We start from the raw sequence: 24,453 nt of genomic DNA on the forward strand, positions 1-24,453 counted from the left end.
CCAGCCAACCATCTGATGTATTTGGGGATATCCCCCTACAGGCCATGTATGAATTTAAAGGGGACACGAGTGAGGTGTCCGGCAGCAGATTTCTCTGCTCTCTCTTTGGCACAGCCTAGAGCTTGTGTGTAGAGGTTGCCGAATGAGCGTTGGACTGATGACCATCTCATCTGTATGGCCAGCTAAAGTCAATAATGCCAAGCATAGCACCTTGGTGCAGGGGATGGCACCGTTCCTCCAGGATTGGCAAAATGAGGTTGCGGGACATTTCCTTCTATGGGAAGGAAACAATTCAGGTATTTCTCCACCAAGATGTAGTAGGCGTTATCAGAGTAGTTGCAGACTTGTCCAGTGATAAAGTTCTACATGGGGAAAATGTATAAATATATATAGAAAATCATTGATCTTTTTATACAAAGAAAGTAAACCACAAATATCAGAAATATCTCAGTGCGCAATCATAGTAATCATTGTTTTGAAAGATTCTCTGACTTATTTTAAAAATGAGCATTTTCAGTGGTAAACACCTACTCTGACATGAATTTTCACAGTCAGTACCTCTGCTCCATCAGGTCTAAGAAGTCAGCCTAATAAATTATGCAGTCTAATGTGAAATCTAGTTACAAATCTACTTTAAAAAGCCTACATAGAGAAAAATTGTAATAGCATGATTGACAAATAAGAGTAAAGTGAGACCCTCATCACCCATTAAAATCACATATATGAATTCACGGGATTCTTCAAAAACCTCAGAACTGTAGGAAAGTCCCCTTCTGATTGGATGAACATTATACAAAAATAACTTCTAAGAAGCAGGGAATTCCTGTAACAACTGGCCTCTGTAGGAATATAAAGTGTAGGAAGAGACAAATGTAGTCTGAGTCCCGATTTAACCAAATCAGATAGTACGAATCCAAGGTCGAGTGTTGCCGCTACTCCAGTCTCTGTCTTTTGGCTGCAGTAGTGACACAAGGTAGAAGCTCACATCATTGCTGCAGCCAAAGGAGAGTGGCTCGGGTCATCTATCTTGGTCGAGCCATCGAGTCCAGTGTAAGCTGTCATCGAGACGTCACCGCTGCAGCCAACTCACTGAGACCAGAGGACCGGCAAAGAGCACGAGAACTATTGGATCTTGTTATTTTACAAGACAGTAAATGTTTGAGGTCTACATTTCTAAAAGTGAAAAACCTTTGAATTTTATACCATTCACTGAAAATATAAAAAATGAATTCTGGATACCCCCTTTCAAATGCATCAGGGCACCCATCAAAAAGAACAACCATGAGATCACAGATAAGAAAAGCGTTTCTGGATAAATAGAAGCTGAATTTCCTTTTTTAAAACAGGTTTCTATTTGTGTATAACAGGACTTATCACAGAATGATTACTTACCCGCTGAATGATTAAGAAGATGGCAAAGTGGAACATAAAATACTCAAAAGCATCTGAGGAGGCGATTAAGAAAAAACATGGCAAGCAAAGCATGGAGAGGAAAATGTCAGAAAAATAAATAAAACTCTAAATCATTTGAACATAAGTGAAGATAAAGTACTGACAGGAAATAAGACACGGGTCTCAAATTCAGACGGCTAAATAAGTCGTACATAGAAAAAATTTGAAGTTGACGGGCCTCATTGCTCAAGGAATAAGAAATAATATCCTGTGCCCTGGTGCTCATCCTGTAATAATGACCTCTGTCCTGGCTCTCATCCTGTAATAGTGTCCTCTGCCCTGGCTCTCATCCTGTAATAGTGTCCTCTGTCCTGGCGGCCATCCTGTAATAACGTCCTCTGTCCTGGCGCTCATCCTGTAATAACGTCCTCTGTCCTGGCGCTCATCCTGTAATGTCCTCTGTCCTGGCGCCCGTCCTGTCATAATGTCCTCTGTCCTGGCGCATGTCCTGTAATGTCCTCTGTCCTGGCGCCCGTCCTGTAATAATGTCCTCTGTCCTGGCGCTCATCCTGTAATAATGTCCTCTGTCCTGGCGCCCGTCCTGTCATAATGTCCTCTGTCCTGGCGCATGTCCTGTAATGTCCTCTGTCCTGGCGCCCGTCCTGTAATAATGTCCTCTGTCTTGGCGCATGTCCTGTAATGTCCTCTGACCTGGCGCCCGTCCTGTAATAATGTCCTCTGTCCTGGCGCTCATCCTGTAATAATGTCCTCTGTCCTCGCTCTCATCCTGTAATCATGTCCTCTGTCCTGGCACCCATCCTGTAATAATATCCTCTGTCCTGGCGCCCATCCTGTAATAATGTCCTCTCTCCTGGCGCCCATCCTATAATAATGTCCTGTCTCCTGGCACCCGTCCTGTAATAATGTCCTCTCTCCTGGCGCCCATCTTGTAATAATGTCCTCTGTCCTGGCGCTCATCCTGTCATAATGTCCTCTATCCTTGCGCTCATCCTGTAATAATGTCCTCTGTCCTGGCGCCCATTCTGTAATAATGTCCTCTGTCCTAGCGCCCATCCTGTAATAATGTCCACTGACCTGACGGCCATCTTGTAATAATGTCCTCTGTCCTGACGCACATCCTGTAATAATGTCCTCTGTCCTGGCGCTCATCCTATAATAATGTCCTCTGTCCTGGCGCCCATCCTGTAATAATGTCCTCTGTCCTGGCACCCATCCTGTCAATGTCCTCTGTCCTGGCGCCCATCCTGTAATAATATCTACTGTCCTGGCGCCCATCTATACATATAATTGTCTAAGGTCCATTTCCGTCTGTTTGTCTGTAACAGAAATCCCGCATCGCTGATTGATCGCGCCCGGCCGGCCGCGACCAATCAGCGACAGGCTTTACTATTGGTGCTGCCTATGCAGCATCAATAGTAAAAAGATATGTTAAAAATAATAAAAAAAATAAATAATCGTGCTATTCTCACCTTCCGGCGGCCCCCGAAGCCTTCCCCATCGTCGCGATGCTCTCGGCAGCTCCGTTCCCAGTAATGCTTTGCGAAATGACCCCAGATGACATAGGATCATGCGAGATTGCTACGTCATTATGGGATATTGCCGCAAAGCATCACTGGGAACGGACATGGCGAGAGCATCGCTAACTCCTGGGCTGGATCCGGGGGCTGCCGGAAGATGAGTATATAACTTTTTTATTTTAATTATTATTTTTTTTTTTAACAGGGATATGGTGCCCACACTGCTATATACTACGTGGGCTGTGCTATATACTACGTGGCTGTGCTATACACTACGTGGGCTGTGCCTGTGCTATATACTACGTGGATTGTGCTATATACTACGTGGATTGTGCTATATACTATGTGGATTGTGCTATATACTACGTGGGCTGTGTTATATACTACGTGGACTGTACTATATATTACCTGGGCTGTGTTACATACTACATGGCTGCTATATACTACGGGGCTGTGCTATACACTACGTGGCTGTACTATATAATACGTGGATTGTGCTGTATACTACGTAGACTGTGCTATATACTACGTGGACTGTTATATACTACGTGGACTCTACTATATACTATGTCGACTGTACTATATACTACGTGGATTGTGCTATATACTACGTGGACTGTGCTATATACTACGTGGGCTGCGTTATATGCTACGTGGGCTGTGTTAGATACTACATGGCTGTGCTATATGCTACGCGGGCTGTTACTGTATATGCTATGTGGCTGTGCTATATGCTACTTGGCTGTGCTATATGCTACGTCGCTGTGCTATATGCTACGTCGCTGTGCTATATACTACATGGGCTGTTATATGCTACGTGGGCTTGTGAAGGGTTAAACTAAGAAAAATTAAAGCAGGCTTAATTTTGTGCTTTTTGACTCTATCTTGCGGTTTTGAGATACATTTTTGTTACTAGGTAAAGTTCACAGCTGTTACGAGACCTTGATTGCTTCAATCTGGACAGGACATGAGACTGAGGGTGTATTGTTCTACGAGACTTTGACGTACAGACTGTTCCTGCATTCTTATAGGTTAAGAACTGTGAGCGTGTTCTTATGCGGATTGGTTGAAGTATAACTTTTATGATTATGAAAAGTGATACACAATAAATGGGGCCAGAGATCTGCTTCGATCCCCCCAAACAGACACACATCTCCGTCTGGTCATTTTCAGTTGCCGGCAACGCTCTGCAAGATCAATTTGAAAATCACTGAGTCAACCGCGAAGGATCACTTTAGATCCTCCCTCAACAGCTTGGCGCCCGAACGTGGGGCTCCAAACAGGAACGCCTCTGCCCCCCAGAGAACAACAAGACAAAGGACTCTTGGACCGGACACAGGCACAGGAAAATTGGGACTATCATCCCCCACAACAAACACGGTAAGTTGGCAGTTATACTGTTCAGACTGACAGTTTGGTGTGGTTGTTGCTGCAAAGAGGACCTGAGGTTTGTCCCCGATGGTGGGGTGATTCTTGGGTGGAATCATATAGAGGTGTAGTTCCATTGGTGGCCCAGTGGTCGAACCGTACCTCATAAGGGATGGACACCCCGGATTGACCAGTGATGTAATTCTCTTTATAGTCAAAATATCCTGAAATCCTGATCACTGTTAGAATCAGGCGTGGTGAGGTGATCGAAGATGGGGATGCGTAACTCAGGAATATAATATAATATAATATAATATATATATATATATATATATATATATATATATATATATATATATATATATATATATATATATATACACACATATATATATATATATGTCCAGAGGTGTCTGGAGGGTTAGTCTGAGACGCACTCCTCCTTTCACTGGGTACCGTGTTTTTTGGGTTGTCCCAGTGGGTGACAGGTAAACCCGGTGGAACAGACTATACGGCCGCTCTAGTGCAGTGCACAACTAAAGTAAGGATATTTAGCTCTAAAGGAGAATCAGTTTCCGTGGAAGAAAAAGAAGAATTTGTGTGATGAAGGTTTGGTAGAAATTAATTAAGTCTGAGAACTGCTGTATTCTGTTTCTGTGTGAAATTTCTAAAAATCTGATGGGAGGGGCAGTCGTAACAGCTGCGCGATTGCTTTCTCCTTTCTGTGTTGAGGAATGCTGTGAATTCTTATCTCCGCTGAAATCTCGGAAGGGAGGGGGCACGTAGCTTCGCTCAAGATTCTCTGTATATTCTGTCCTTGGTGTAACACGCGCTGGGAGATCTGTGTTTTGTTTAAAGCAACAGTACTGTATTGAAGTAGAAAGAAATACTGTAAGTTGAAGTTGAAAGTGAAATATGGTTCCTAGCTTTAGAAGGAAACTGTGATTGTTTGGTTATCAGTGTGATTGAAAGATTGGTAAAAGATTCACCTGCTTCAAGTTGAGTGATTGATATATAGCAAATTGAGGATCAACAGAGGAAGTGAGTTCTAATTGTTTTTGTTACCGTTATGTTGAAAAAGGAAAGCGGTCTACTTCTAGGACAAAGACTGAGAAAGTGGCTGGATGTTTTGTTTTGCAGGAAGGAATTGAGAAAGTGCTTGAGGGTAACATGCTAGAAATACGAATAATTAAAAATAATGATCTGGGACAGGGGGGCTCCCTGTTAGATGATATGGTCCCTCCCCAGGAAATTAAGCTTCTTCTTCTGACTGTAAGCCCTATGCCCCTTAACCCCAAGGCACCAATATATCCTGGACTGCCGAGAAGTTTTATGGGCGTCTCATGGTAGTATTTAAAGATCTGGGATTCTCATTGTAAAATAAAGCCCATTCACACATTTTTGTGGCAGCTTTAATGTCCGGCCTTAAATCTGAATTGAAAGAGGCAATAATGTTAGTTAGACCTGATATCGAGATTTCCACTCCAGATGATGCATTGAAAATAGTAAAAAAGTTTTCAGAAGAATTTAGCCCGCTCTGCATCAGCAGGGAAATTAAAGGTTAAACCAGTAGCCGCAGCGATTCCTGCTCCAACCTCAGCCACCACCCCAGCTACAAGGACACAGATCCTTCCTTATAAGTGGCCTGGCAGCAGCAGCAGTAGACTCTATAGCTCCAGCCCTCCTCCCATACACAAATCCAGTCCCACACTCCAATATCCCTTTTAACCCTATGTCTGGGAATAACAAAAGAAAAAAGGAATATAGTCAGCTTACCGGTCTTAGACGAAATCCCCAGACCTGCCAACGCCCAGCACGGTTCGGGGTGAGCGCCCACAGCAAATGAAGACAAAAAGAGAAATGATCCAGCTGGAGGTGGAGGCAGTTCAGACTTTGTGAGACTTTATTAGACAACTAAAGCGATAAATAGTTCTTCAAAATGAAAAATCTTTACATAGCAAACACCTGGCACACCAGTGAGGAGGATCAACGCGTTTCAACTATGAAGTCTTACTCATGATCTACCTGATAGTGCAATGAGAGCATATATATATATATATATATATATATATATATATATATATATATATATATATATATATATATATATATATAGTGTGCACATGACATTGATTGGACAAACAATTAAAAATGCAAAAAAAAAAAAAAAAAAAGGGAAAAGAATAAGGAAAATCACCGGTTAAAATTATCATAGAAATAACAGATTGACATATGAAATACCCTTAAGAGACATGGCTTGAACATTACTTGAACATAAATTAATATTGCTTTATTAAATCATGTCTAGCATTAAGGCCATAGGGAATACGTGTGTCTAACATGAACATCCAATACGTTTCCCGATTAAAAAGTTTCTGCTGTAAATTACCTCCTCTCGGAGGTTTGTAAACCTTTTCTATTCCACAGAATCTGAGGCTAGTTAAATTACCTTTGTGCACGTTGTAAAAGTGTCTGGACACAGCTGAGGCAGACAGGGCTTTAGAATTCACTGCATCTGATAGATGCCGTCTCACTCGTACTTTCAGTGGACAAGTAGTGCAGCCTATGTACTGAACTTTACATGTAATACATTCTATTAAATACACTACATTTTCGGTGTTACAATTAATGTAGTCATGTATATCAAATTGTTTATGGTTATGAAAAGATGAAAATTTGTTAGTTTTATGCACATAGTTACATGTTTTGCAACGAGTGGCTCCACATCTAAAAAACCCTGTGGCGTTGAGCCATGTAGCTCTGTTAGTGTCCCGTGGAGAGCTGGAGAATAGACTTGGAGATAGGATCGAGCCCAAGGTGGGAGCTCGTTTAGCAACGAATTTGATATCGCTCTGTATTAAAATTCGTTTTAATTTGTCATCTTGTTTTAGCATGGGTAAATGATTCTTGACAATATCCACGATCTGCCTGTATTGTGAGCTATATGGGGTACTGAATACTACATTATTATTGTTTTTCTGGGGATTATTATAAGTAGATTTATAGTTTTTCGTTGTTAATACATTTTTGCGATCTACTTTGGAGATTTTTCTACGTGCTTTGTCCAGATTCCATTTAGGATACCCTCTATGAGAAAGACGCTCACAGGTTTTCTCTGTCTCTGCCAAAAAAACGTCATTATCAGAGCAATTCCTTCTTGTTCTGATAAGTTCACCATATGGAATGTTATTTATGACATGATTTGGATGGCAGGAATTGGCTCTAAGAATTGAATTACTTGAAGTAGGTTTTCTATAGGGAGTAATCTCAACCGTATGTTTTAGTGTATTACCTGAGAGATTCAAATCCAAAAAATTGGTGTGTTTTTTCTGAAAGGAATGGGTGAATTTTAAATTAAAATTATTATTATTAATATGATCAACAAATTTAGTCACTTCCTCTTGTGAACCCCTCCATACTAGGATCAAGTCATCTATATAGCGACCATACCATACAATATGTTTGCATATATCGTTATCATCATTGTAGATATGGCTCTCTTCCCATTTCAACATAACAATATTCGCTAAAGAAGGCGAAAATTTAGCGCCCATGCTCACTCCTGTTAGTTGTCTGAAAAACCTATTGTCAAAACAAAGTAATTATGATTAAGTAAAAAGTCCACTGCAGATATTAAAAAACTTTTTGTATCATTATTATAGGCAGAGTATGTATCCAGATAGTATGACAAACTCGACAATGCCACTGAATAGGGAATTGATGGATATAAGCCTACCACATCACATGTAAGCCATGCATATTCTTCCTTCCAGTAAAATTGATCAAAAACTGAGGTTACATATTTTGAGTCCCGTATGTAACTAGGGGTATTTTGCACCAATGGTTGCAGGTAATGGACCACCCAAGATCCCAATCTTTCCCCTATGGAACCAATACCTGCAACTATTGGTCTCATTGGGGGAGGAAACACATTTTTGTGTATTTTAGGGAATGAATGATAAATTGGTGTAACTGGATGATCATTTTTTAAAAATTCTGCTATTCTATCGTCAATAACATTCATATGTACACCTTCCTGTAACAGGTTGTGCAACAATGAGTTAAATTCTTCGGTGGGGTTAGAACTAAGTTCTGAATACATCTCCTTATTTTCCAAGTCTTGTAAATTCAGTTTTTTGTACAGCCCTGCGTCTAGTAACACAATAGTGCCTCCTTTATCTGATTGTCTTATTATAATATCCTGGTTATCATGCAGCTCTTTCAGCGCTTGTCTTTCCTTTTTTGTCAGGTTGGAATAGTTATTTTTGGAATCTAAAACAGATTTGATCAGATTGACTAATTCCTTTTCAACTAGGTCCTGAAATTGATCCAAGACTACTGGTCTGGATTTCAATGGATAAAAAGATGGATTACTGACAGAAAAAGAATCATTAAGAGAGACAGAACCTAAAAAGGATTCTCTCTCCAACGCTTTTAAACTGAGAAGTGCTTTTTGTTCATGAAACATGCGTATATTATCAGTAGTGGAATAATCAAAATTCTCTATACGTACAGCATTTTCACTAGCAGCATCTGAAAGAAAATGGCATTTTACTGTCAGGTTATGTGCAAATTTATTCAAGTCAAGTAAGGTTTTAAATATATCAAAGTCAGTAGTTGGAGAGAAGCTTAATCCCTTGCTGAGAATTGCTATCTGTTCTTCTGAGATCACATAGCTGGATAAATTCCACACTGGAGCCTCTAGTAGTGGCGGCGATTCCTGTTCCGGGTTGGATATCTTCTTCCTCTTGTGCTTCTGGCCTGCACGTTTCCTGCGTTTTTTGGAATCGCTCCACTAGCACTTGGAATATTGGGAACTGATCTCTGCTGCATTGAATATGTGCGATATCAAATTCGTTGCTAAACGAGCTCCCACCTTGGGCTCGATCCTATCTCCAAGTCTATTCTCCAGCTCTCCACGGGACACTAACAGAGCTACATGGCTCAACGCCACAGGGTTTTTTAGATGTGGAGCCACTCGTTGCAAAACATGTAACTATGTACATAAAACTAACATATTTTCATCTTTTCATAACCATAAACAATTTGATATACATGACTGCATTAATTGTAACACCGAAAATGTAGTGTATTTAATAGAATGTATTACATGTAAAGTTCAGTACATAGGCTGCACTACTTGTCCACTGAAAGTACGAGTGAGACGGCATCTATCAGATGCAGTGAATTCTAAAGCCCTGTCTGCCTCAGCTGTGTCCAGACACTTTTACAACGTGCACAAAGGTAATTTAACTAGCCTCAGATTCTGTGGAATAGAAAAGGTTTACAAACCTCCGAGAGGAGGTAATTTACAGCAGAAACTTTTTAATCGGGAAACGTATTGGATGTTCATGTTAGACACACGTATTCCCTATGGCCTTAATGCTAGACATGATTTAATAAAGCAATATTAATTTATGTTCAAGTAATGTTCAAGCAATGTCTCTTAAGGGTATTTCATATGTCAGTTATTTCTATGATAATTTTAACCGGTGATTTTCCTTATTCTTTTCCCTTTTTTTTTTTTTTTTTTTTGCATTTTTAATTGTTTGTCCAATCAATGTCATGTGCACACTATATATATATATATATATATATGCTCTCATTGCACTATCAGGTAGATCATGAGTAAGACTTCATAGTTGAAACGCGTTGATCCTTCTCACTGGTGTGCCAGGTGTTTGCTATGTAAAGATTTTTCATTTTGAAGAACTATTTATCGCTTTAGTTGTCTAATAAAGTCTCACAAAGTCTGAACTGCCTCCACCTCCAGCTGGATCATTTCTCTTTTTGTCTATGTCTGGGAATCTCCTTCCCCAACCCCACCATGTCAATTCTCAGATCAAGAGCTTGTTTTAATTAGAGTAGATGGCAGACCCAATAAACATACTCTTACAAAACCCATCCCTGTGGGACCCTTCCCTGAGGTCACGGCCCAGTTCCTAATCTCTCCCACATGTCCGGTAAATTTACCGGGGGCAGATTTATTATGACAGTTCCGCTCCAGAATACAATTCTAAGATGATAGTCAGATGGTCCTTACATTATATAACCCTTATGCAGATGAACACAATGAGGAGATCTGTATCCTACATGCCCCTCCCACGGTTATAAGGGCCCTGATATGCCCAGATCCACCCCCAATAATGCCTGTAGAACCAGTAAAAGTGTTTCTCAAACCTGGTGCCCCTTTTCCCAAAGTCCATCAATACCCTTTGAAACATGATCAGGAGTGGGGCCTCAAGAGGGAAATACAAACGTTACTCGATAATGGTGCCCTGGTACCCTGTGTTTCCCTATATAACACGCCCTTGTTTCCCGTTAAGAAAAAGACCCCACCCGGCCAACCCCCTGTGTAACGGCTGGTACAGGATCTACGGGCAGTTAATGCAGCTACTGTTCTAGAAACTCCGGTGGTGCCTAATCCACATACTCTCTTGTCCCAGACACCTCAGGATGCTGCTTTGTTCACAGTCATCGACCTTGCCAATGCCTTCTTCAGCATTCCATTACACCCAGATTGCCAGTTTCTGTTTCCATTCACTTATCAGGGACGACAATTGACGTGGACAGTTATGCCACAAGGGGCTCAAAACAGTCCCAATCAGTTTGCAAAAAATATGGGCCAGTGTCTTTTACCCTGGCAGTTAAATCACCCCTATGTCACGCTGTTTCAGTATGTGGATGATCTTTTGTTGTGTGCACGAACAGAGCAGGAAGCCATTGCTGCCACTGTTAGCCTCCTCAAGTATCTGGCAGATCTGAACTATCAGGTTTCGGCCTCGAAACTTCAGTTCTGCCTTGGTCAAGTGACATTTTTGGGTCACTGTCTCCTTCAGGGTGTCAGATACCTCACAAAAGAAAGAAAAATAGCCGTCAGCTCCCTTCCTTTTCCGAAAGATGAGACTGAACTCCAGCGTTTTCTTGGACTATGTACCTATTGTCGTCAGTGGATACCGGACGCATCCCGTATAATGCAACCTCTCTACAATACCTTGAAAGACGGTATAATGAACAATAAAGAAATATCACCGGTTTGTATGGAAAGCCTTTATAGTGCCTTCTCTGAATTAAAGCAGCTTATTGCTTCCGCCCCTGCCTTGGGCATCCCGGACTATACTTGACCGTTATGGGCCAATCGAGGGTTTGTTACTACCGCTGGGACTCCAGTGAAGAATGCTGAAGCTGTTAAAACCCTTATGGACTCAATCAAATTACCTACCCAGGTGGCCATTATCAAAGTTAAGGCGCACGGTCCTAGGAACAGACCACAGACTGTTGGTAACGCCTTTGCAGACCACACGCTCTCAGCGTAAACAGTTACAAGCAACACTGACTCTACAGAAACCTGATGATCGGCGCCAGACTGAGGTTTTCTGTCGAACCCCACTTAATGACGATGCAGAGAATGTCCCCAAAGGAAGAAGTGAAGCAGTGGAAGGCTGATGGAGCACGTATGGACAATGGATCTGGAAAAAGGACCAACTTGTGCGCCTCCCTAAGCGGATGTACCCTGGTATTGCCACGTGGGCACATGGACCCACATATCAAGGAAAAAACCAAGCCCTAGCTCTTGTACAAAAATTCTATTGGGCTCCAGGTATTTCTACAGTCCTGACAGCACTCAACCGTGCATGTAATATCTGTCAGACCTGCAATCCCGGTCAACTTCAACGTGTACCCCCGAAGCACCTTGCTAAGCCCGACTATCCTTTCCAAAGGCTCCAGGTGGACCACATCACGTTGCCTAAGTCTGGAAGGTATGAATATTGTCTGGTGGTTGTCGACATGTTCTCCAGTTGGCCGGAAGCATTCCCCGTTACCAAAATGACTGCAAAAACTACAGCAAAGAAACTGGTGATGGAAGTCATATGCAGATATGGTGTTCCAGAAGTCGTTGAAAGTGACCAAGGCCTGGCCTTTTCTTTTCATGTGTATCAGGAGGTTCTGACAATGCTTGGATCCACTGTATCCCTCCATACTCCGTACCATCAATCTACTGGGAGAGTTGAGAGCCTGAACGGCACACTGAAGGGACAATTGACCAAAATGATGCAGGAGACTACGGCTCCATGGCCAGAGCTCCTACCCATTGTACTGTACCACATTCGTACTACCCCTATTGCAAAACATGGCCTGTCCCCATATGAGATATTGTTTGGTGCTAGGCCCCCAGTTGCAAATTTCCAGCCTCAGTAGTTATCAGAAGAAACTTGCTAACACCCACGCTCTAGTTTCTTCTTCCCTTCCAGATTCAGCAGAAAGTGAAACCGATATTTGTTATAACTTGAAGCCTGGTGATTTTGTGGTCGTGAAAAGGCATGTCAGAAAACACGGACTAGAACCCTTGTATGACGGTCCCTATCAGGTCCTCCTTATCACTCCTATGTCAGTAAAGCTGGAAGGAAGGCCGACGTGGATCCACGCATCGCACTGCAAGCTGGTTAAACAGACTAGTAGCAAATAAGGGGACATAATGTTTTTGTTTTTCGCATTTTCCATATTAACATTGGTAACCGCATGGGACAGTCTAAATTCCCCAACATCCTTGAATATGTTTGTACAATATCATGAAAGATTAGTAGTACAGATGGGTATAGCCAATAAAATTGTCAGTTCTATTTTCATTTACCCTATGATTACACAAATGTGGGATAAATTGGTTAGGGCCATAGACTATCTAGATGATCAAATTTGGGATATATTGGATATACTCGACCTGTCGGCTGCCTTTGACACAGTGGACCATTCCCTATTATTACAGACCCTCTCATCCCTTGGCATCACAGACTTGGCCCTATCCTGGATCTCATCATACCTAACAGACCGGACATTCAGCGTCTCCCACTCACACACCACCTCCTCACCTCGCCCCCTATCTGTCGGAGTCCCGCAAGGTTCAGTCCTTGGGCCCCTGCTCTTCTCCATTTACACCTTTGGCCTGGGACAGCTCATAGAATCTCATGGCTTTCAGTATCACCTCTATGCTGATGACACACAGATCTACATCTCTGGACCAGATATTACCTCCCTACTAACCAGAATCCCTCAATGTCTGTCCACTATTTCATCCTTCTTCTCTGCTAGATTTCTGAAACTTAACATGGACAAAACAGAATTCATCATCTTTCCCCCATCTCACGCGACCCCCCCCAACGAACCTAACCATTACAGTAAATGGCTGCCCACTCTCCCCAGTCCCACAAGCTCGCTGCCTCGGGGTAATCCTTGACGCTGATCTCTCCTTCAAACCACATATCCAAGCCCTTTCCACTTCCTGCCGACTTCAACTCAAAAATATTTCACGAATCCGTTCATTCCTCAACCAAGAATCTGCAAAAACCCTAGTCCATGCCCTCATCATCTCTCGCCTTGACTACTGCAACCTCCTGCTCTGTGGCCTCCCCTCGAACACTCTCGCACCCCTCCAATCTATTCTAAACTCTGCTGCCCGACTAATCCACCTGTCCCCCCGCTATTCCCCGGCCTCTCCCCTCTGTCAATCCCTTCACTGGCTCCCCATTGCCCAGAGACTCCAGTACAAAACCCTAACCGTGACGTACAAAGCCATCCACAACCTGTCTCCTCCATACATGTGACCTCGTCTGCCGGTACTTACCCACACGCAACCTCCGATCCTCACAAGATCTCCTTCTCTACTCCCCTCTTATCTCCTCTTCCCACAATCGTATACAAGATTTCTCTTGCGTATCACCCCTACTCTGGAACTCTCTATCACAACACATCAGACTCTCGCCTACCATCGAAATCTTCAAAAAGAACCTGAAGACCCACCTCTTCCGACAAGCCTACAACCTGCAGTAACCACCCATTGACCAAACCGCTGCATGACCAGCTCTATCCTCACCTACTATATTCTCACCCATCCCTTGTAGATTGTGAGCCTTCGCGGGCAGGGTCCTCACTCCTCCTGTACCAGTTATGACTTGTATTGTTTAAGATTAATGTACTTGTTTTTATTATGTATACCCCTCCTCACATGTAAAGCGCCATGGAATAAATGGCGCTATAACAATAAATAATAATATACTTAATACTACTGTTGCTGTCCAAAACCTACTTATCATAGTCACTAATCAACATACTGTAATACTGGATTACTTAACAGCAGCACAGGGTGGTATGTGTCAGGTTATTGGACCCGCTTGCTGTCATTATATAGATCCCAATAGCACTATGAAGTTAAAAGTTAGAAAACATTCAAAGACTCAGATTAATATGATAAAGACAATGACCATAATAAGGACAGTTGGTGGGCAGACACCTTCTCCTTTCTCAATCCAGCCAATTGGTTTAAGGGACTTGGGGGCTGGATAGCTGGAATCTTGCAAAGTTTGTTACACATCGCTGCCTTTATCCTTCTCATGTATGTAATACTAAAACTTGTTCTTTGGTGTATTTCTGTATGTATTAGGAAATTCTGCACTAGGACAACTAATGATGATACCAAAAGCGTTGCCACCCCTGCTCTTCTCTACACCCATTTCACAAAGTTACCTGATGAAGATGTTGAAGCCAAGCGCATGGCTACCTTCAAAAGACCTCCTCCACCGTTATCAAAAATTGTTATCCGTAAATTGTAGCATACATGGGGGACGGGTGCGTCACAACAGCCATGGCTGGTAACATGGCACCAGTCACGTGAAGACCGTACCCCTCGAGCTTATAGCTCGGGATAGTACCGCTGATGCTGCATATTAGTTAACAAAATTTATCTAGGGGGGAATCTGAAGGGTTAAACTAAGATCAAAATTAAAGCAGGCTTCATTTTGTGCTTTTCAACTCTATCTTGCTGTTTTGAGATAAATTTTTGTTATTAGGTAAAGTTCACAGATGTTACGAGACCTTGATTGTTTCAACCTGGACAGGACATGAGACTGAGGGTGTATTGTTCTATTGTTCTGAGACTTTGACGTACAGACTGTTCCTGCATTCTTATAGGTTAAGAACTGTGAGCGTGTTCTTATGCTGATTGGTTGAAGTATAACTTCTATGATTATGAAAAGTGATACACAATAAACGGGGGCCAGAGATCTGCTCGATCCCCCCAAACAGAGACACATGTCTCCGTCTGGTCATTTTCACTTGCCGGCAATGCTCTGTAGATCAATTTGAAAATCACTGAGTCAACAGTGAAGGATCACTTTAGATCCTCCCTCAACAGGCTGTGTTATATACTATGTGGCTGTGCTATATGCTCCGTGGCTGTGCTATATACTACGTGGCTGTGTTATATACTATGTGGTTGTGCTATGTACTACGTGGGCTGTTATATACTACGTGGCTCTGCTATATGCTATGTGCGCTGTGTTATATGCTACTTGGCTGTGCTATATATTAAGTGGCTGTGTTATATACTACGTGGGATGTTATATGCTACGTGGCTGTGCTATATGCTATGTGGCTGTGTTATATAATATGTGGCTGTGCTATGTGCTACATGGGCTGTGTTATATGCTACATGGCTGTGCTATATGCTACATGGGCTGTGTTATATACTACGTGGGCTGTTATATGCTACGTGGCTGTGCTATATACTAAGTGGCTGTTATATACTACGTGGCTGTCCTATATGCTATGTGCGCTGTGTTATATGCTACTTGGCTGTGCTATATACTACGTGGCTGTCCTATATGCTATGTGCTCTATACTACATGGCTGTGCTATATACTATGTGGCTGTGCTATATACTACGTGGCTGTGCTATATACTACGTGGGCTGTTATATGCTACGTGGCTGTGCTATATACTACGTGGCTGTGCTATATACTACGTGGCTGTGCTATATACTACGTGGCTGTGCTATATACTACGTGGCTGTGCTATATACTACGTGGCTGTGCTATATACTACGTGGCTGTACTATATACTTCGTGGCTGTGCTATATACTACGTGGCTGTGCTATATACTACGTGGTTGTGCTATATACTACGTGGGCTGTTATATGCTACGTGGCTGTGCTATATACTACGTGGCTGTGCTATATACTACGTGGCTGTGTTATATACTATGTGGTTGTGCTATATACTACGTGGGCTGTTATATGCTACGTGGCTGTGCTATATACTACGTGGCTGTGCTATATGATACGTGGCTGTGCTATATACTAAGTGGCTGTGCTATATACTAAGTGGCTGTTATATACTACGTGGCTGTGCTATATGCTATGTGTGCTGTGTTATATTCTACTTGGCTGTGCTATATATTAAGTGGCTGTGTTATATACGTGGGAGGTTATATGCTACGTGGCTGTGCTATATGCTACGTGGCTGTGCTATATACTACGTGGCTGTGCTATATACTACGTGGCTGTGCTATATACTACGTGGCTGTGCTATATACTACGTGGCTGTGCTATATACTACGTGGCTGTGCTATATACTACGTGGCTGTGCTATATACTACGTGGCTGTGCTATATACTACGTGGCTGTGCTATATACTACGTGGCTGTGCTATATACTATGTGGTTGTGCTATACACTACGTGGGCTGTTATATGCTACGTGGCTGTGCTATATGCTATGTGTGCTGTGTTATATTCTACTTGGCTGTGCTATATATTAAGTGGCTGTGTTATATACGTGGGAGGTTATATGCTACGTGGCTGTGCTATATGCTATGTGGTTGTGTTATATACTACGTGGCTGTGCTATATACTACGTGGCTGTGCTATATACTATGTGGTTGTGCTATATACTACGTGGGCTGTTATATGCTACGTGGCTGTGCTATATACTACGTGGCTGTGCTATATACTACGTGGCTGTGCTATATACTACGTGGCTGTGCTATATACTATGTGGTTGTGCTATATACTACGTGGGCTGTTATATGCTACGTGGCTGTGCTATATACTACATGGCTGTGCTATATACTATGTGGTTGTGCTATATACTATGTGGGCTGTTATATGCTACGTGGCTGTGCTATATACTAAGTGGCTGTTATATACTACGTGGCTGTGCTATATGCGCTGTGTTATATGCTACTTGGCTGTGCTATATATTAAGTGGCTGTGTTATATACTACGTGGGCTGTTATATGCTACGTGGCTGTGCTATATGCTATGTGGCTGTGTTATATAATACATGGCTGTGCTATATGCTACATGGGCTGTGTTATATACTATGTGGGCTGTTATATGCTACATTTACTGAACAAGTTCTGTCATATATATTCTAGAATACCCGATGCGTTAGAATCAGGCCACCCTCTAGTCCTGTAATAATTTTCTCTGTTTCGGCCAAGGCCAAATACCAGTTAGGGTGAGGGCCAGCATATGGCAGCGTGAAGAAATTATCAGCAGAACAGTAGGCAAATTAGTGAACCGAATGATTAAGAGAAATATTAAACGGCTGTGCACACAGCATAATTTAGACGCCAGCGCAGCTCTCGAGTTTTTCTTGGCGAAGCCGCTTCAGGATAATGCCGGTGGTCGTTTTCCTGAGGCAGGTTAGCTTTCATGACAGTAAGGCCGCCTCAGGGAATTGACCAGGGCTGTGGAGTCGGAATCCATTTTGGTGGAGTCTGAATAAAGTGGACCGACTCAAACTTCTAAAATATATAATAAATTGGGTTCAGTAGTTCAGTGCAGTATGAGCTATAAATGTTTTCAGAATTATGTGGGAAAAGTTCTGAAATGTCCTATAAATGTCTGTTCTGTTCCTGATCTAAGGATCTCAGCTTTTAGGGGAGATGAATCTGTGCTGCACTTTATGTACATGCTCAGTAGGGGGCAGTGCTGTGGGGTCAAAGTCAGGGAAATTGGGGACTCGAAGGTTTGGCTTACAGACCCCTCGGCCCTGAAAATAACTGCCGATGGCTTCTTTATATTCTTTAAGCATAGGGAGTGGGTGAATTCCTAAGAGAATATGCCCCAAGGATGGTCATGTCACATCTTTTCATCGCTTTGGGGTTTCTGAACCTTAAAGCTTTTAAAAGTGACATAACATGAAATGTGCGCACAGTGCTGTCAATTTTACATTGCAGTACATTATGGTCATTTTTTAGGGGACTTTTGTGATGCTTTTTCAGGAGAACTCTGGGAAGAATCCACCTGAAAAAGATGCTATGCCCATGAAATCTACTGTGCCAGAGGACCACGATAGGTCTTCTGCCTCAAATGTCAAGGATAAATTTACTGATTGGAAAGTGCTACATTAAGTTCTAGCAGCTGGAGCATAACTAGGATTCATGTTGCCCATTAGCAAAATGAGATGAGCCCCCACCGCCTAGTGATCAGAAACTAAAATAGCAGTAACAAAAAAAAAAACACAAAATGTTATACATACACACACATATGTGTGTATTATATATATATATATATATATATATATATATATATATATATATATATATATATATATATATATATATACATATACACATACACACACACACACACATATTATATAAATATATACATAGCACAACATAGTAGAAAGCCAGTAAGTTGCTGCTAGAAAAAGATTGCACGTTCATTAATAACCTGCTATGACTTTAAATACACTAATATCTAGCTTGTCAGCTGAAAGAACACAAAAATGGATTCATGTCAGAATGGCTCTCAATGCAATTATAAGAGAAAGATTGCAAATTATAAAAAGATACTTGAGGAGGAACAGTGCAGGCTTTCTTCAGGTGCCTATGTGTATATTGCTGTTCTACACTTCAATATAGCACCATTAAAGAAGAAAGTCTCATAGTGGCCATCATCACACAGGAGACTTCAGCTGCAGTGCCCACATCACTAGTATTCAGCACTCAAATCATGGATGGATTATTGTGTGCAGCTATACATCTCCAGCATAAGCTCCACTGAGTTCATAGACTTCTATGTAAGTCAAAGTAATACCTAGAAATCAATAAGGAGTAGGAAATTGCTTCCAAAGGAAGTGTGTGGTGCAGACTGACTTTGCCAGCACTTCCTGAAAACTGCACAAGGGCTAAAGGTATTACTATAGCCCACAAATGTATATCTCTATCTATATAATATTTTTTTACCTTCCTGTAGCAATAAAAAGGATACTAAGAGACAAATGTAGTCCAAGTCCTCCAGCGGACGGGAACTGGATCTTGTTATGATAGAAAGGACACTCAGGCAAGACTCTCTCCTGTATAGATGCACGTACAGGGCCCTGGAAAAAGAAAACTACGAGTTAAAACAAATGGAATCTGTTAGGTTAGGGCAGTGTAAAACCTTTCCAACTATACCCGTTTCTTTGCTATCTGGTCTTTCCTTGCTCTGAAACTCGTCTGTCATACATATGCAAATTAGCTTTGCTTGCAATCCTCTGCTACTCTTGACAATACCATGTCCGCTTCATTACAGACAATGGAAACAGAGTCTCTGCTGTGGAGGACTGCAAATGCATTGATATACACACCAGTGCACTTGGGAATCCCATTTCATATAAAATAAATGATAAATTATAGAGCAAGGAAAAACCAGACGGAGAAGAAACAGGTGTCCTTGGAAAGGTTGTACACTACCCTCGCCTGCAGTACATTTGTTTGCCTAGGACAGATGTCACTGACAGATCCTCTTTAAAGAGGAGTGTGATGCCATCTCCACAAAGTGGCCAAAACTAAATGTTAGGTCCGTTTCGCACAATTTTTTTTTCCCCTATGTGAAAACAATCCGTGCTTTTTTCAGTGTGCACAATCCATTTTTGGTCCATGTGTCAGTTTTTGCAATCCTTGCTGCATCTGTTTTTCACGTATTAAAAAGAAAAAAAAAACGTAGCTTCTCCCGACAAACAATAAAATACGGACAACAGAGATGTATGTGATGCCAGCCCATCAGGTCAAGTAAACAAATACCAGGAAAATTAACATACATTTTGATATATTTTTTATCTTCGTAAATTGCCTGTTGCAAGTAGGGCTGTGGAGTCAGAGCTGGGGCCCATTTTGGTGGAGTGGGTATAAAATGGACCGACTCCAAAATTATATAATAAATTAGGTACAGCAGTACAATGCAGATTGTGCCGTGAATGTTTTCATAAGAATTTGGGAAAGTTATGAAATGTTCTATAAATGTCTGTCCTGTTCCTGATCTAAGGATCTCAGCTTTTAGTAGAGATGAATCTGTGCTGCACTTTATATACATGCTCAGTAGGGGGCAGTGCTGTGGAATCGGGGAAATAGCAAGCCCTGGTTGCAAGGACTTTTTTTTTCTAAACCCTTTAACTACCATACTTCCCCCTTGCATACCAAATAAATAAAGGCTTACTTACGGGTAGGAATGAAACAGGAAAATCATATCTGTATTCCTCTGCTTGTAGTTTGTAGACTAGTTTCATCATTGCACCACTAAATCATAAAAAGAAAAAAGCAGTTCATTGTCATGAAAAACAAGCCATTTTTCAAAAAGAGGAAAATGGATCGCAAACAACATGGACTCACACGGGATCTAAAAAAAACAATGTGGTATGGAATTCCAGTGGAGTCGTCTTCTCTTGTAAGCATCTTAGGTTCCAGCCCATAATGCTGCCATCCAGACTGCCAAACACCTGCTCTACTAGCCATGGAAAGATGGCATGCAGTTCCTTTAATGAAAAAAATATATTCTGATTGAATTGTACACAAACAAATGCACATTGTGAATAATACAGCGTAGATAAATAAAAGGTAGCTGCATACATGGCAGAAAGATCCAAGTGTGCATTTTGCTGTAAATCAAATTAACTGTAAAAAAAAAAAAAATTACAAATGGTTAACTCGCTGATTGGCATCTGATGTCCCCCATTTTACAATGAAAGGATGTCAAAATGTTTATTTTGTTGAAATCTCACATGGCAGGCGCTGTAATCTGGGATTTCCACTAATATTTTTCCTTGTGCAAATGAGCACAGTACGTGTGCCTATACCCAAAGGCTTGGGTCTCACCCACCATATTTTCTTTCATCCAAGAGGACCACACTTCGACCTGATATTCTTGGATGAGAAGATAGAAAAAAAAAAGTCTCCATTTTCTCAAATCTACAAGTCGTACCGCACTTGGATGTGATCTGAGTGCGGTCTGATGTTTTCTTCTACGGACTCATTGGTCTGCATGGTCAAGTAAAACTCGTGCACGTTGCGAGTTTTTTTCCTCTGGGAAAAAAAAAATCACATGTGTGCCGAGCCCCATAGAATAACATTGGTCTGAGTGTGAGTCAATGTTTTGTCAGCTCACACTCGGACTAAAAATTCAGTTGTCTGCACCTGCCCTTAGGGTAGGTGCATATGTTCAGAAATTGGCAGCACGTGGAACGCTGCACATGTCTGCTGAGTCCAAAGCGCTGCTGTCTATTGAACGCAGGTAAATCCGCATGTGTTCACTGAACCGTGCAGACTTATCGCGTTCAATACATTGTATGCGTGATATTTATCCTGTGGAGAAGCCATGCGGTCTGGAAAGACGCGCTGCATGTCCGTCTCCGCGGGTTATCTGCAAGCGTCTCTGGTCGCATAGTGGGCATGGGATTTCTTGAAATCCCATCCTCTATGCTGTAACATCTGGACAATGCAGGTTGGATGCTGCACTAGTACACAGCGTCCAACCCACAGCGTTTACTGATCATCCGCACCCATCCTAAGAAAGAGAACATATGGCACAAACACTAATGCCTGCTATTATCACAGCTTACAACAGAACATAGTACCTTTGCAGGAAAATCGTCAATTACTCTGATAAGGTCTTGACATCGGAGGGGTAAGGGTTTATTGATACAGTCAGCCTTCAGAGAAGCCTATGTAGGAAAAAGCGAAAGAATATGTGAAATGTGACAGTCAGCATGCGCTTATTATTAAATCTAATACATGGCCTAATCCTCTGCACTGTCTAAAGGGCACTTCAGTAATGACGCTACTAGTGATACAGACGGCAGCTGTTAATTCTCCAAGCAGCAGTGTTTCTCACCACTCTTTGGGACTTTTTTCAATCATCATCTTCTGTGGAGCTGTTGATTATTGGGACAGACTTCAAGAGTATTATTGGGCTAAGTTCACACTAGACGTTTTTGCTGCTTTTTTATGCTAAATTTCAGCTGTATTTTACAGGACCAGATATGTCTATGAGCTTCCAGAAATCTCATGCACACACATTGTTTTTTTTGTCATCAGTGTTTTGTTCTTTGCTTGGTATTTTTTACACAGAGCATACCACTTCTTTCAGTGTTTTTCATCATTGAATTGAATGGAAAAAAGGATGAAAAAACGCACCAAAAACATTGCAAAAAAAAAAAAAAACAGCAAGACATTTGTTTTTGCTGCAGCTTCTTTCCTGCCAAGCACTCAAGTTTTGCTGCAGAAAAAAAAAACGCAAAAACGTACACGACAACTTTGCCCACGACATGGAACGCATACAAGGATCGCTTGGTGCCGCTGCTACATCACAGCACAATACAAGTGAATTGAGACCCAGAAGTTACTGCGCCAAAAACCTGACGAGGTTGGACTTCTTGGGACTTGCTAGTCATCATACTCTCAAGGTCACAATGTGACCCGTTCACTTGAGATGAAGCCGAGTCACCTCACCACAGGTGTCGTAGCCAAAGTTGCCATGTAGCCGCAGCCTAGAGGACTTCTCCCGGAGTTTACTATACAAACTGCATACAATATTAAATAGACCTTGTGAGGCTGGTGTACTTACTGCAAAAATCCATGTCAGAATGGCTTTGTGAAAGATTCTCTAATATTAAGGAGTCTTTGGTGGTCCAGCTTTAGGATTTTACTGCCATTCTAGCATGGATTTTCCAATTAACTACACCGGCCTCCTCAGGTCTAAGGGATCTGGAGCAGCACTCTAGCGAGAATACACTGGCATTATGTCACCATTGTCTGCGATAAGACAAGGCAAACAGATGGCTTTATTTACAGCATGATGGATCCGTCAACGGACAGGTCTTCTGCTCCAGTTATATTGGATTTGTCAGGTTCCTTTATTGATTTGCTGGCTAAAGGGAAGTTCTACTGCAGTCCTGGTCAGAAGGAGAACAACAGAAAAGAAGGCGCGGACACGGCCTCAGCTTTCTAGCGGTCACCATTACAGCACCTGTTCTCTTATCACCCAGCTTTCCTATGCTCCTGAACAGCACATTTCCCAAACTGTGCAGTAATACTGTGGGATCCTGGAAAATGCAAAATTGCCATTCAGGACTCTATGAAAGCTGGATGATGGCAGCATTAGTGATGGTCACCGAGGCTCCTGCAGAATGACTCTACAGCGCCCCCAATCATAGGATGCACTGGGAACTTGTGGTAGTCACCAATCTGCTGCCGCATGCGGAGCCATTTATAGCCCGGGCACAAAGTGATCAGGACTCCTATGGCGGCTGGGACAAGGGAACGAGCGGCGGGCGGAGGGAGCCGTCACACTACTCACCAGCAGGTAGCTGGGCTGCGCACTCCCTCCCGGGAGACTCATGGTCACACAATTGCCAACAGTCCCCGTTCAACCACCGCGCCAGACAGCAAAGTTACTGGTCGCGAGTGACTGACGTCATCACACGGCGTCGCGGGGTTATTCACATTGAAAAACGAAAGTAAAGTCCGGTTCACGAGTAAGAACATGGCGGCCATTTTGTTGAAGACCAAACTTCGCAGCGCTGTAATATCCTTCACCGCTGCCAGCGTCACAGGGGACGTTGCCGAAGTTGCGAGTGACCGAAAGCATGTGTTTCCCGTCAGTCAGCTGGCTGTATCACAGTGATAAAGATGGTTTCTAATTCAGCAGCTTCATATTCTCAAAGCATTTTTTACAGGTTTAATAACAATAAGAAAGCATCACAATAATAAAATACAATGCCCTGAAGTGACTACACGTAAAAGTACGTGCGCAAAAATAGAAAAGTGGCACAACAATGCTCATGAAAGTGGGAACCAAAGGTTATTGAAAGGGTTAAAAGACTTCGGGCCACGGATCTCGCACTGCGCACACAGATAGGGATGCCTATCATCAAATTCTGGTCATGCCGGCCCGGGCCAAATGGCTTCTGGGCATCAGAGCGGGCATCGGAGGGGGCAGATGATCCATTTTCACAATTTGAATAAGAGACTGATGTTTCTAAACTGTTAAATAACTTTTTGCCACAGATCTCACACCACCATTACACGTATTTGTAGCAACACCTCCATAAAAATGCAAG

At 42.2% G+C, this 24,453-nt stretch overlaps 1 protein-coding gene across 2 annotated transcripts in view; it reads right to left on the reverse strand.

Moving 5' to 3' along the window:
- SMPD4 (sphingomyelin phosphodiesterase 4) overlaps positions 1 to 23,845 on the reverse strand; it is a 57,223-nt gene extending 33,378 nt beyond the window's left edge. For both annotated transcript variants that reach the window (XM_077293585.1, XM_077293595.1), the window contains exons 1-7: positions 23,691 to 23,845; positions 21,970 to 22,056; positions 20,729 to 20,871; positions 20,560 to 20,635; positions 19,350 to 19,458; positions 1,393 to 1,445; positions 211 to 362 (exon numbers count right to left, since the gene is read on the reverse strand). In XM_077293585.1, coding sequence (XP_077149700.1) covers positions 211 to 362; positions 1,393 to 1,445; positions 19,350 to 19,458; positions 20,560 to 20,635; positions 20,729 to 20,871; positions 21,970 to 22,056; positions 23,691 to 23,732 — 662 coding nt within the window. In that variant the 5' untranslated portion in view covers positions 23,733 to 23,845. The remainder of the gene's footprint in view (positions 1 to 210; positions 363 to 1,392; positions 1,446 to 19,349; positions 19,459 to 20,559; positions 20,636 to 20,728; positions 20,872 to 21,969; positions 22,057 to 23,690) is intronic.
- Positions 23,846 to 24,453: the final 608 nt, after the last annotated feature.

Source organism: Ranitomeya variabilis, chromosome 1, assembly GCF_051348905.1.
Source record: "Ranitomeya variabilis isolate aRanVar5 chromosome 1, aRanVar5.hap1, whole genome shotgun sequence".
Lineage (NCBI taxonomy): Eukaryota > Metazoa > Chordata > Amphibia > Anura > Dendrobatidae > Ranitomeya > Ranitomeya variabilis.